This window comes from Atractosteus spatula, chromosome 5 (assembly GCF_055471065.1).
Source record: "Atractosteus spatula isolate fAtrSpa1 chromosome 5, fAtrSpa1.hap1, whole genome shotgun sequence".
NCBI lineage: Eukaryota > Metazoa > Chordata > Actinopteri > Semionotiformes > Lepisosteidae > Atractosteus > Atractosteus spatula.
Window position 1 is genome coordinate 40,979,449 of NC_142710.1, and position 13,062 is coordinate 40,992,510.

The following is a 13,062-nucleotide window of genomic DNA, read 5'->3' on the forward strand; positions in this document are numbered from 1 at the left end:
CTAAGCGCAGTTAAAAGTACAGCAACTTGAAACCGTTCACGTTCTGAGGAAGGTGGAACCCCTAGATGTATAGAATATGTAATTGTTGTAATCAGGAGAACATTAAACCTTTGTGTGAAATATGTTTTAAAAAAATATGTAAAAGACTATAAGCTTCTCCACTTCCTTGAGAAGAGAAAGGCTACCTATCACCTAATTGCCTGATTTTATCCCTACATTCTGACCTCACACTAGTGAAAATTAGGGAGTTTTCTCATCTCAGTTTGCTTGGGATTCCTTCACAGACCTATCTCATGGAACAGACTGGAAGAGAACCACAGCTGCCAAGACCTGGTCAAAGCCAAACACCTGGGTTGATTTCAACAGAGTCTGTCAGTAGGTTCCAGAAAAAAAGGATCTGGAGCCTATATGCTTTGGCAGGACAGGCCTATGTGTATTGAAAATTGTTGCAGTTAAGAACACACCCTGTTTGGAGCAGGGAAATCCAGGAGATACAGTAATTGTCTCAAAGGAGAAACCCTGGCTCTGACAGCTGAGTGCTGGCTGGTCTCTAGCTCGGAGATCAGCGCAGGAAGAAATCCCTGATTCTCGTTGCTTCAATCCAGGGCAGGTAGGCCAAAGTGCGGGTAAAGACACTGGGTTTGTTCTCAACGGTGCAGCCGATGGGTCCAAAACTCACCACCCCATGCACCTCCCAGTGGTCTCGGCCCACCTGGCACAGGAGGGGACCTCCGGAGTCTCCCTGCAGAGAGGACACACGGTTACACCATCAATGACAACGCTAGTCTCCTCTTCTTCTCCTTCGGCTTCAGATAGAGGAGACTAAGACCCCCAACTACCCTGAGCTGTGCATTAGAGAAATGGTTATGTTTTCAGCCTTCATACCTGACCACTTATATTCTGTCCACTCTTGTTACTGACTTGCCCTCTTTTCACAAAACTCATTTCCTCCCTGGCACACTATGATAGACTCTCTGTCTCCTTCAGGGCTTGGGCACCAAAATGCCAAACATACGTGGTGAGGGAAGCTCTTGTTAGTGTGCAAGTGACTCACAAACATCCTCCACTGCACCCCTTTATTCCTCCTCTTTCCTCTGAGTCTAAAGCAGAGGCTTCTTTCATCTGTCTACACCCCCAAAGTTACCTGGCACGCAGCTGGTGGCCCCTCAGTGTCCTGGAAACCCGCACAAATCATGGAGTCTCGCACTCGGTCGCCCCAGAACTTCTTCTGCCGGCAGGTCCTGAAGTCAATGATGGGCAGGCGAGCTTGATTGAGAGTCTCAGCCAAAGACACGTTCTCCTTTCCCCCTGCGAAGCACAGGTTGCCCACAGAACGTCAGTCACTTGAGCCACCTTCAGACACTGCCTCCTTTACCCTGCTCTTCTCTCTCACTCCTCCTCCCAGCTCCTCCCATAATCCTCCCCAAGCTTCGTTCCTCCTTCCCCTGCTCCTCCTTTCCTTCCCCACTCTGCCGATTGTCCGCTCTGCTCCCCGGAGCAGGCATCTGTCTGTCAGTTCTCATCCTTTGACCATGAACTTCCTTTACAGCTGGGGTCTGCCTCCCTGTTCCAGGGCAGCAGTTTGTATAGGCAGCTATTATGGATCTGTAAAACTGCTAACCTGTTTTAAGTAAGAAAATAGAATAATAAATTCCTCAGGGCCCACTTGTAAGAGAAAAACTGTATACACTTTCACTCAGGGTTGCAGTTTCCTGCCCAAAAATCAAAAGGAATAACACAGCTGATGCGTGGTGAGCATTCTGGCGCACAATGGCTGCCGTCGCATCATCCAGGTGGATGCTGCACATTGCTGGTGGTGGAGGGGAGTCCACCCATTACCTGTAAAAGCGCTTTGAGTGGAGTGTCCAGAAAAGCGCTATATAAGTGTAAGCAATTATTATTATTACAACATTAATGCCTTCGACTGGACATTTTCCTATAACCTGCTGTTAGACAGTCTCATTACTAACATCCAGTGATATTTATTCTTAATGTTGGGTATTGTAGCTTTGCAGCATAAGGCTTGGAAGTGAATGGTGCCTTCAGTGTGGAGTGTGCATGTGCGACACGCAAGTTGAGTTTGACTGCCTGCACTACGTTGTCTTCTCAGTGTGTTTTTTTTGTGCCTGTTTCTTGTTGACCAACCAAGCACAGTACGATGTGTAATCTACACTGGCAGGAGGCACGCACAAGAAAGAAGAATGGGAGGATCTTAGCAAGTCCAGAATGAGCAGGACATCTTGGGCTCAGCTGTGCTCATTGGGTTTGGTAACAGCCTTCTCTCTGCCCAGCAAGTTATTAGGACAGAATCACAAAACCGCTCAGATTCTCTGCCTTGATGGATCACCCCACCCACAGCTGGTTAAGTTTCAAATCATCAAGCATTCACCACAGATTGTGCTGTCAAATTGGGGGGTTACCTCGGGTGTCGCCCCAGCCTGTCACCCAGCAGTAGTGTCCCGGTTTGAGGAGACTCTCCTTGCGCGGCAGGCAGGCGTACCGGATGAAGTGGCTGGGCGGGATGTCGCGGGCAGCTTTGACCAGGGCGATGTCGTAGTCCAGCTCGCTGTGCACCGGGTAGCGGAATCGCTCATGACGGTAGATCCTCCGAACGGGAAAGACCCGCTCGGTTGTTTCGGACTGTTTCAGGCGGTGCTTCCCCAGGACAATTCGCCAGCTCCCAGCATCCTCCGCTTTCCCCCTGAGGCCCAGAAACCACAGCACAAGATCACTCTCCCAAACCAGCTCTTTATCAGCAGCTCCCAGCTCTCAGGAGCATTCCAGAAAGCTTTTTATCGGTCACACTTTAAAAAAAAACTGAGACCTCTTTATGCTGAGTCCTGACTTCACAGAAATGGCCCCTGGATATGTCTGTCCACACTCTGAGACCGATTAGGTATGAGTTAGAGTTGACTATAGGGTAGGATTCCAAGCATGATTTATACATGTGATCAGTGTCTGAACCCAAATGACCTGCACAAGGCGTTCAGTCAGAAATTGTTGTGAATTCAAAGCTATTTTTAAAGGTCTGCCTCTGTATTTCTTAGGTTTGCACATGCTTTACACAACAGTAACTGCGTAGTCTGTGGTCGTGGAAGTAGGCACCATTAATGATATTACAGCTAAGAGATGAATAAGACAAATCTCGGTTGTGTTACCCTACTAACAGTACCCAGGAGCCTCAGAGACAGCATAAAAAATGGAGGGTCATGCTAAATCAAATTTACTCTCATCTTCCAAGTGTCTCACAAGCTCATTGGTATACATTTTAGAACTGCTGCTTGAAAGGAAGTCAGCAGCACAAGAGCTTGTCTTAATGTTGGAGTGAGCACCTTCTCTGTTGTGCTGAGTGCGAGTCTGCAGTGGTGACATGGGAGGAATCCCAGCTGCAGACATGAAAAATGATTGTCAAATAGAGAAAACAGATGCCATCTCTCTTCTCGGGAAAACATAACTCTTTCCCCTGTGCATTGCCTTACAACTTTTGCTGTGACCTTTTGCAACTTAAGCTCATGTATTACTCTTTGTACCCTTTTAATTGTCAGTTTTGCCATGGCCTTAGACGATAGGCTTTTTCACCTTTACACTTTTCTGAAGCATTGTCAAGCACCTTGAACGAGAGAAAAACGTCCTTGTATCCCTATTATTGTTAATTGACTACTTAGTAATGCATATGACAAATTGAGATTCTTAATAATTTTACAGGTGTCAGAAACGTAACTGAATCTTTTTGTCACAGGAATTGCTGGATGCACCTTGTCACTGTAATCTGCTACATTTTGGCAGAAATGCAATGTTGGGAGGAAATGAGCTATAGAATACCTTCAACAATCATAACTGCGTTGTGGAAGTTCTCCTGTACAAGCTTGACAAATACATGTAAGACACAAGATGCGAACTCCACCAAAGCTAATATTAAGCCAGCTTTCAAGAAGCATCAGACATCCATCCTGAAAACAATGCACAACCAAATCGGTGAATCGCGCTCTGAGGCCTTACTTCTGAAAGCAGTGAGCCGCAGTGAGAACCCAGTTTTTGTGGATCAGCGTTCCCCCACACACATGGATGTATCTCTTACTTCCTCGAGGACGAACCTGAGACAGACAACAGTGTAAGGAAGAACAGACTTGCTGTACTGAGGGCAAGCCTCCATTGCACAGATTACTGGGGCATATACAGTATTTTGCTTCCTGCTGGGAAGAGTTTGAATTCCAAGCAATGCAATTACAGTTTTTAAACCCTAATTGTTCATGTCTCTTAAAGTTTAAGACTCTTAATCTGTGAAAAGGTACCTCTATGATGTTGTTCCTTTCTTTGGTTTCTCAATCACTGAAGAAACACTGTAAATCTACTGTGCTCTAGTATTTAGTCTTATTCTGAAGTAGAATTTTCATAGTTTAACAGGAATGCAAATCAGTGTCACTTAGTGCCTCCTGAGTACATATTCTACTGAAAGAGAGAGTAGTGGGTGTTGTGATGATTAAGTCACTTTCACAGGAATACTGAATGACTGAATACAAAACTCCCAGCATGAACACACTTGACATCACATTCATGATTCAACACCTTTTCAATGGATTTCTGTGTCGATCTGCTAGGCATTGTTCAAAATCCGATCCACACAGTACGTAGGTGAGATAATTCTCTTCTATTAAAAAATAAACAGGTGAATAAGTAAATAATAAAAAAATGATGCATGGCTGCAATGAATTACAAAGTCTAATTCTGCCTCAGGATTTTCCTTGCAATCATATTTGAGAACTAGGCATTCATATGCGTGCTCTGTTTTCAAAGAAAGAGAAACATGTTAATAGAACTGAAAAATTAAATTCAACTATGTTACTTAACATCAGGGATAAATTGACATTCATAAGGCAAATGAACAAGCTACTAACCTGTAAGTGCTGGACTTCAAGACACTGTTACCAATCCAGTTGTGTGATTTTTATTCATCACACAAAACTTAGTGCCCACAATTCCATTTAGGAATTTCTATCTTGGTAAATTTCACTGTAATTTAAATCTTAATTCACTATGCTTTACTTGCAAATTGGGCATTCCATATTTAGTATAAACTGTATAGTATATACTGTAAAGGAATTGCTGCTTGTCCCTTGTCACTCTAAGCTGACTGGTATAGGTATACCAGTCATACTGTAGTTCATAATGGAATTCCCACAGTCTACTGTAGTAAAGCACAGTGAAAGCATGTTTAAATCAAGTGAACCACAGTAAAGCTTAGGTAAATAAAAGTCATCATAAGGAATAATATGAATTTATCTCCCACTCTACGATAGCATCTGTTCCATTCCAATAAGAAAGCAATTCCTCTTAGGTTGGTTGAAAGAGACATTTTTAAAGTTTTCTAACATTGGGAGCTATTTTGTTTCTACAAGGAAATTGTGTTCAACCTATCTGTTATAAAAAGGTGAAACAGTACTACCACATTTACCTGTACAAGGCTCTTGAATAGTTTAGCCACAGAATTTGAAAGAGCTCAGGGTGACTCAAGGATGAGTCAGTAAGATTTAGCACAGTTGTTCAGTGATTCATCACTGAAGAAGCAGAGGAACGAAGCAAGTAGGACCAGGACATCCTTAAAATAAAAGGATGGACACTGTGCTTGACATTATCCCCAGGAAAGGGAAAGCCTGACTCAGAACAGACTTGGGTGTTGGTGTTGCATCTGGGAGTCAGAAATAATGTGAGAAAGGGCTATGCTGGTTATTGTCATAAAGTGCCATTCTAAGATAGGAAAATAAGATCTAAATATATATAAATATAGATATAGATATAAATATAGATCTAAATGAGAAAAAATATCTATTCCTAAATAAAAAATAACCAATACCTGGCAATGTACTTTCCTAAATAAACTTCCCACTGTATGCGATGCAAGTTACAGTTCACAGTGCCATTTTATTGTTTGTTTATCAGAGGAAATGGTATAAAGTAATTTAAGGAAGTGACTTAAGATGTCTCTTACGAGGGGGGGGAATGGTGCAACTCCAGAACTGATGGAACTCCAGATGCAGGACAGGCTACAGTGCTGTGCAGCTGGTGTCCAAGGTATTTACCTGCAGTGAGACCTGCCATGGCCAAGAGTGAGGTCGTGCTTCGTTGCCCGATACAATCCTCTGTGCAGTGTTGGGCTTAAAGTGGGAAAGCCCACAGTCCTTGGGCCAATCTGTAGAGGAGGCGCAGAAGCACACAACGTTTATAACAGATATGCATGTGTAGATAAGAAATTGCATATATTATTGCCCTCCGGATGGTCTGGTTTCCACCCATAGTCCAAAGACATGCTAGTGGGTTAAGTGGCTACTGGGAAAATTAGCCCTTGAGTGAACATACGTGTCTGTGCTTGTGCCTGTGTGTCTGCTCTGTGATGGACTGGTGTTCTGTCCAGGGTGTATCCTGCCTTGTGCCCATTGCTGGCTGGAATAGGCTCCAGCTCCCCCATGACCCTGAACTACATGAAGCATTTAGAAAATGGGCAGATGGAATGAACACAGGGATTCTCAGCTTATGGTTTTTAAAGACTTCCTCTGCTATTAAGTTTGTTTCAATTCCCGATTAAAGGTGGGAATATTGGGATATATCTTCAGAGTAGAATTGGCTTCACTGCACAATCTCTACATCATTGCTGCATTACCTATTATTGTTTCTTATATCATTGCTAGGATACAGGATACTTCCCTATATTTTCCCTGGGCAACAGTTTGCAATGCCTAGTTTTACCCTTCCTTTAAAGCACTAAATTCAAATAAGACATAGCACAGCAATAAAAAAAGAAGTTCCTCAATTCACATTCCCATAGCACAGCTGCAATTCGATCAGACCATGACACACAGCAATCAATGTGCTGGAAGGGATATGCTACAGTCTTGTGTTCTTTGACATCCTCTTTCCTTGCTCTGAATTGTAATTTCACAGTTCTATTTCAGGAGCTGATAACATTTGTATCAGAGTCACATTTCAGTCGAAAACACGTCACATCACTCAAGCTGTGCTGCTTAACGGATTCTGAGCCCAAAGCCTTGGTCTCCAGCACCGAGTTAATTTCTCACACAAATAAGAATGTTAGCATACAAACAATGGAAGTTTAGCAATGTACTGTCAAATGTTGACTCTAAATATAAGACATCTTATTATTAACGTAGATATATTAATCTAGATTAAAATCATTCTTGATTTTGTTTATTTCCAGCCATTCTTAATTTTTAAATTGTGTACATTAGAACATGCAGGACATCCTACAAAAAATCCCTAAGTAATTCTCCTTTTTTATTTTTGTATTGATCTAATACCATAATTTTTGAAAAAACACTTTTTTGGGGACAGATTTCTCACCTGTGTCCTTACTAACAACCATGTTATTTTTCACTTTAGTTAAACAAACAGGGTACTAAAATATAAAATACAGGATATTAACATATTGTCTAGAATAGATGAAAATATTTTTGTTTCAGTTTATTCAGCCTTCATTTTTTAGCACTCTGAGCTGTCAGGGGTTATTTGTGATTAATGAGCCTCCAGCTCGTTTGTTAGGTTCTGTGCTTATTGACTACAGTAACGGGTAAGTTATCAGAAGACAGCCACTGATTCTGTGCTCCCTAAACATGTTACGCATATAAATTCTATGCCTTTTGGATGAAATGTTTAAGGAGGTTCTATTGCAAGTGTCTCTGCAGTACTTAATTCACTCCCAGCTGTCTCTGGACAAAATACATTTTTTGTTCAATGACTCATCATTAAGTAATCCAGAATGTCTTATCCTTATAATAGAATATTTGTGTTCCTTTAGTCAACTCTTACTTTTATTTTTATTCTGGTATACCGGTATACTCTATGTTAACTATCATGTAGCACATAGCCTAACATGATTCATAATCCACATATTCCTTTTCTAACCTCTTCATCCAATTCAGGGTTGTGGGGGAGCTGGAGACAAGACAAGATGCCAGTCCATCACAGGGCACACTCACACCAGGGCCAATTTCTCTAGAAGCCAATTATCCCAGCTAAGGTATGTCTTTGGACTGTGGGAAGCAACTGCAGCACCTTGACGACACCCCCATGAACACTAACATACAAACTCCACACAGACAGCCCCCCAGCAATTGAACCCGAGGCCCCAGTGTCAGGGATGTTCCCTTCTTGAAAAGTATGACTTTTGTTGTGAAACATTAATTAATACTGGCATATGTACTTCATTATTACATTGGTCAAGTTACATTGGTCACAGTTGCTCACAATTTGTTAGAAACAGTAGCATATAAAATTAAGAAATTTATTTAAAAAATAAAAGTGACAAAAGCATGTTGTTCCCAAGTGGTACTGGTGCGGTCTGAAGTAAAAGACGTCTTGGAATCACCTTAATAGCTCAAGCTAAGCAATACAATGTGATAAGTAATTTTGTATGCCTTTTGAAAAGCAGCTGATCCTAAAGCAGACCTGATTTCCCCGTGAAAAGTATTTCATTTTCATCTGCTGGTCTGTCGTTTACAGCTGGTGAAAGATGACAGACACTCACCGAGTTGTAGACGTTTGTGCTGAAGGTGGCGCCCTGGGGTGAAGCCCTGGGTGAGAGTCAGTACCAGCGAGAGGGACAGCAGCAGCAGATTCCTGAGGCTCATTTTGGGAGCAGCGGTGAGGGGTTTTGTGCCGCCCGTATTTATACGGCTATTCAGCCAGGAGCGGAGCAGAGCTCTGGCCGGAGCCTCCCATTGTCGTGTCAATGCCCTCCTGTGTAAACAAAGTGGCTGAACAAAGACACCGAGCGCTGGATTGTTCTGGCTTCGCGGCCAGGGGCTTCTGCATTGGCAACCAGTCACCTGCGAGTCCCATCAGCAGTTTCATCCTGCCACTCCCAAACTAGAGCTTCTGTCGGCCCCTCCTGCCACCCTCCTTTCCAATCGCCTCCCACTAGACATTCAAGGCCTTTCTTCTTCCCACTCTGCTTCCCTTCCCTTTTGAATACATTTCCTGTTGACTCATCCTGTAATAAAGTGTGCAGTTTCTGTGGCCTCTCTTTTCATGAAGAGAAATAAAATCCTGAATTAGGAATTCAGACCAGAAGGATTAAGGGAAGAAGCAGTTCATATATTTAGTACAGAACTGCTTGTTCTGAGTAGACATCTTAAACAGGGTTACCTGTTGATGGTCGCAGGACAACAAGGGGCTGCAGCCCCTGAGGGTCTGCTTTGTCAAAGGCAAAAGTTTTATGGAAAGGAACTAGTTTTGTTTCTTTTAGTTCTTTCTATCTTAGTTCCTGGAATCTGCTAAGATGCTAAACTTTCTGTTTGCTTTTTATGTGTTAAACATTTTGAAGAAAGCACTCCTGACATCTTAAGGAAAGGAGAATAGAGAGAGAATGGTGAGTAGAATAATTATTAGTTCGGGTTCCTTTTTAAGAAATCTGTTCAGAATGGTGGACAAATTAGACTTGTGAGTTTTCTGTCAAAATTCAGAAATACTAAAGGGCAGCAGTAAGTGTTTTTCCTCTTAAGAAGGATTGAACATTGCTAGTTACTTGACTTGTTTTTATGCTTAGAAACGACTGGTGACGACCTGGTATTATTCTCTGGGTTAAACCTTCTTTGTCTTTGTCCGTATGATCTGACAGTAGACAGGCTCCAAAGAAAATGCTGGTTTTGTACTATTTGGATCCCAGTCTCTTAGCCTCTTCCGTTCCCCAGGAAAAAGTTGTATTTCAAATCATGAAATAGCTGTATTTAGACAGCTGTCTGTTCAACATTTTCTCCATTTTCACTTGAATAAATTTACAAACTCAATCACCTCAACATCCAGTTTATGATATGAAATATGGTCTCATTAGGGACTGGCCCTAGTTTAGTCTTCTGTGATGTCAGAAACAGCTGGTGTGGTAGCGTTTCATCTTTTTCTTCATCTCAGGATACGTTAATACTTCCACAGATGAATCTAGTGAAGTTTACCTGTAAACATAAGGCATATGCAGGACTAGAGCACAGGACTGCTCCCTCTCTCTCCCATAGGATGCCATTGCATTGTGGGGCAATGGAGAAACAAACAGTTTAAGAACAGCTAAATAAAGCCTAGCTGGCATACATTTATAAAGTGTGAGGTGACTGGAGCCCCAAGAGAAAACCCACATGAATGCAGGGAGTACAGTACATGCAGGCTCCATATAAAGTAGATGTCATCCCAGTGCAGAACGGAACCCAAAGGCCAAGAGCTCTGAGGCAGCAGCGCTAACTGCTACTCCACCCTGAATTTTCTAACTCAGAAGGGGACAGACAAAGCTAAATGGTTTAGTGAGTTTTCTCAGCATTAAATCTTTGTTAATTGGATTACTAAAAGTTAAATTCAGGAATATATGTTCTTAGTCAAATCTGTACTAGTTTGGTCATTATAGAAAAACAAAATACAGTTATATTCACACAAATATTATTTCATTTTCATTAAGAAAATGAATCCAGGCCTTAATAGTGAGCATACATTTTATCCATGTTAACCAGCATTTGCTAAACCATCCTGACTGAAATTGGAGAGAAAATGTTAAAAATGTTATCCTTTCCATTATATAAATTCAGCATCATATACAGGTAAGACATTTTCTTGTGAGTGCTATTTTACTAGCATCTTGAAGCATGATACATCTGTCTTTTGTTAAAAGAGAATTGTATTTGTGGAAAGAAATATTCTGCTGGACAGGATGGGTTCACTGGAATTTTATTTTTTTTTAAATAGACAATCAAACAAAACAGTTCCAAAATACATCGGCACAACGTGTATTTTTTTGTGTACAGAGCTAAATATAAATTCTAAAGACAGATGGCAGCCCTTCAGCATGTTGGATTATACTGAAACAGAAGCAGACAGTTCAGTTCTCACAAGAAACAGATTAACTCCCAAAGATAGGAATGGTCGATATGACACATAAACTCCCTCCCATAAAGGTTGACTTATTGGTGCTGAATAAGTAGGAATGAACAAATCCATGTCCTTAACATTCTCTTGTGAAGGAGAAGATCAGCAACGTGTAGAGTGATCTACATCTTTACGAAGAAGAGTTTTTCCTCATCTTAGAGATTTTTATGCTCTTAGGTTCTGAGATTACTTGTACTTTGGCACTGGCCAGTATGATGACTGAACAGACTCTGCTACTTTCACATATCCAAGACAAGAAGAACAACTAACAGACATCACCTTGGGTTGAGTGTGGTTATAACAACTGATCTCTGGCAAACAAAAAACACCTATTCTAAAAAATACTGTCTTTAGATAATAAGCTTCACAAAACCAGTTGCACATGAGAATGAGAGCCATTGAACCAGATCAGGTGATTTGTACTGGTCGTCCAGCATAACTGCATTTTATTACAGTATATTCAGACGATTCCTTATCACAGGTCGTGAAATATTGTGTCTTTTCAACTGAGCGGTAGGAATTTAACCCTCTGGCTAGAGCACACTTGATTACACAGAACATGAGGTGTTCAACTTAGGAGGTGTTTCCAGACGGACAATTTCTCCAAACAAAAATATATCGCAAAACCAAAATAAGGGAGATTATTGCTTAAAATACAATGACGATTTCCATACACATATTTACTTCTGTAAAGTGTCTGAAAAACGTTGACAGTGCTTTAGAAGTGCAGAAGGCCTGCCTTGACAATGAAAAATACTGTGTTACCACCATCATCAGTGATCAGTGCTGATTCGCGCAGGGTTAGTCATTGAAAGATGACAAAAGCCGCTCAAAAAGACCCCTTCACTGTGAATACTCGGGAATGTGCCTGCTCATCTGAACTGCGAACTGAGCACTGAACTCAGGGTGAAAAAGCGTTTTAGCTTGGAAATGAGTAGAAGACCAGGGCCACTAAAAGCGCTGGTCAAAAACAGAGCAGATCACTTGATGTGTAAGAGTGCAGTATCTTGATCAAAGTGATGACTCCCTTGGCCAGCACTTAACAAAAAAACACAGAAATCGGGCATTAAAATTTTGCTACGGCCATGGTGTTGCTGAGTTATTGCAAGGCAGCTAGACAGTAGAATAAGTAATATCTGTCACTCAGTCTGACTAGCAGCATGAATAGTGAGCAGCTCCTTAGTATTGCATAAAGAGGGAAAACGAATACATGAATTGAGCCAGTAGGAAGAGCTACTCCTATGAGGACAGGGCACACAGATGAGGAGCTCAGCACTCTTCCTGAGTGAGACCAGGCAGAGACTGGACCCTTGGTTAACAGATATCTTCTCCACACTCTAAAGAACCTTCTCAGACCAAATGACATAAGAAATTCAAACATCTTATAAAGCTAATAATACAATGGAAAAACATAAAAAAATAAGTGAAGGTTTAATGTTGTCAATTAATCTCAGATAAGTAGAATTTTACTTCTAGTAATTTTAAAAGAAAATGACCCTGACAATGGGTCGACTGAATTCTAGCCGTGAGTATATCTGCAACAAGAGACAATTGTTAATTCTTTTAAATGTTCACAGAAGGCTGACAAAGCAGCTTATATAGCTTTACTTAAGATGTGAGCAGCAGGTCAGTAGATTCTGTAGATTGTAGTTGATGGTTACTTATCTGCAAACTCTTGAAGTCATCTGAACTGATACATTAGTCATTACTACTGTGGCCTTCGGCAACACTCCAGAGGCAACAATCATACCTCGAAACCCTTCATTGCAGTCTTCGTTTTCTTGGCACACTGAAGAAAAAACCACATATGCTACTACTTTGCAGTCCTCAGGAATTATGGAACATTCCATGTGCTGTGCCGTGTTCTTTAAACTGGGTGGACTGCTCCTGTTGGGCGTATGACTTTGGTAGGAGGGAGTATAAATATAAATGTCCAGAATCACACTGTCCTGGGCATTACAGAAGCTTTGGGTAACGAAGGTGTTGGGAATGTCACAGTGCTGAAACAGTCTGACCTCGTTCACTTGTGCAGTTCATTACTAGTTCACTCCAGTTTCACCAGCTTGTGATTTTGGAGGCCCTCGATGGAGACAGGTCTGACTAAGCAGAAATTCCACAGTGATATCAATTAGAGCTCATGGTCTGGAA

At 41.6% G+C, this 13,062-nt stretch overlaps 1 protein-coding gene across 1 annotated transcript; it reads right to left on the reverse strand.

Moving 5' to 3' along the window:
- Positions 1-535: 535 nt before the first annotated feature.
- On the reverse strand, positions 536-8,639 carry LOC148835085 (elastase-1). The gene is made up of 6 exons (XM_088917744.1): positions 8,537-8,639; positions 6,078-6,187; positions 4,000-4,094; positions 2,421-2,701; positions 1,145-1,308; positions 536-742 (listed from the first exon to the last, which is right to left on the reverse strand). Exons 1-6 carry the CDS (start codon positions 8,637-8,639, stop codon positions 563-565), a joined length of 933 nt encoding a protein of 310 aa, XP_088773870.1. The 3' UTR covers positions 536-562.
- Between the last annotated feature and the right edge of the window lie 4,423 nt (positions 8,640-13,062).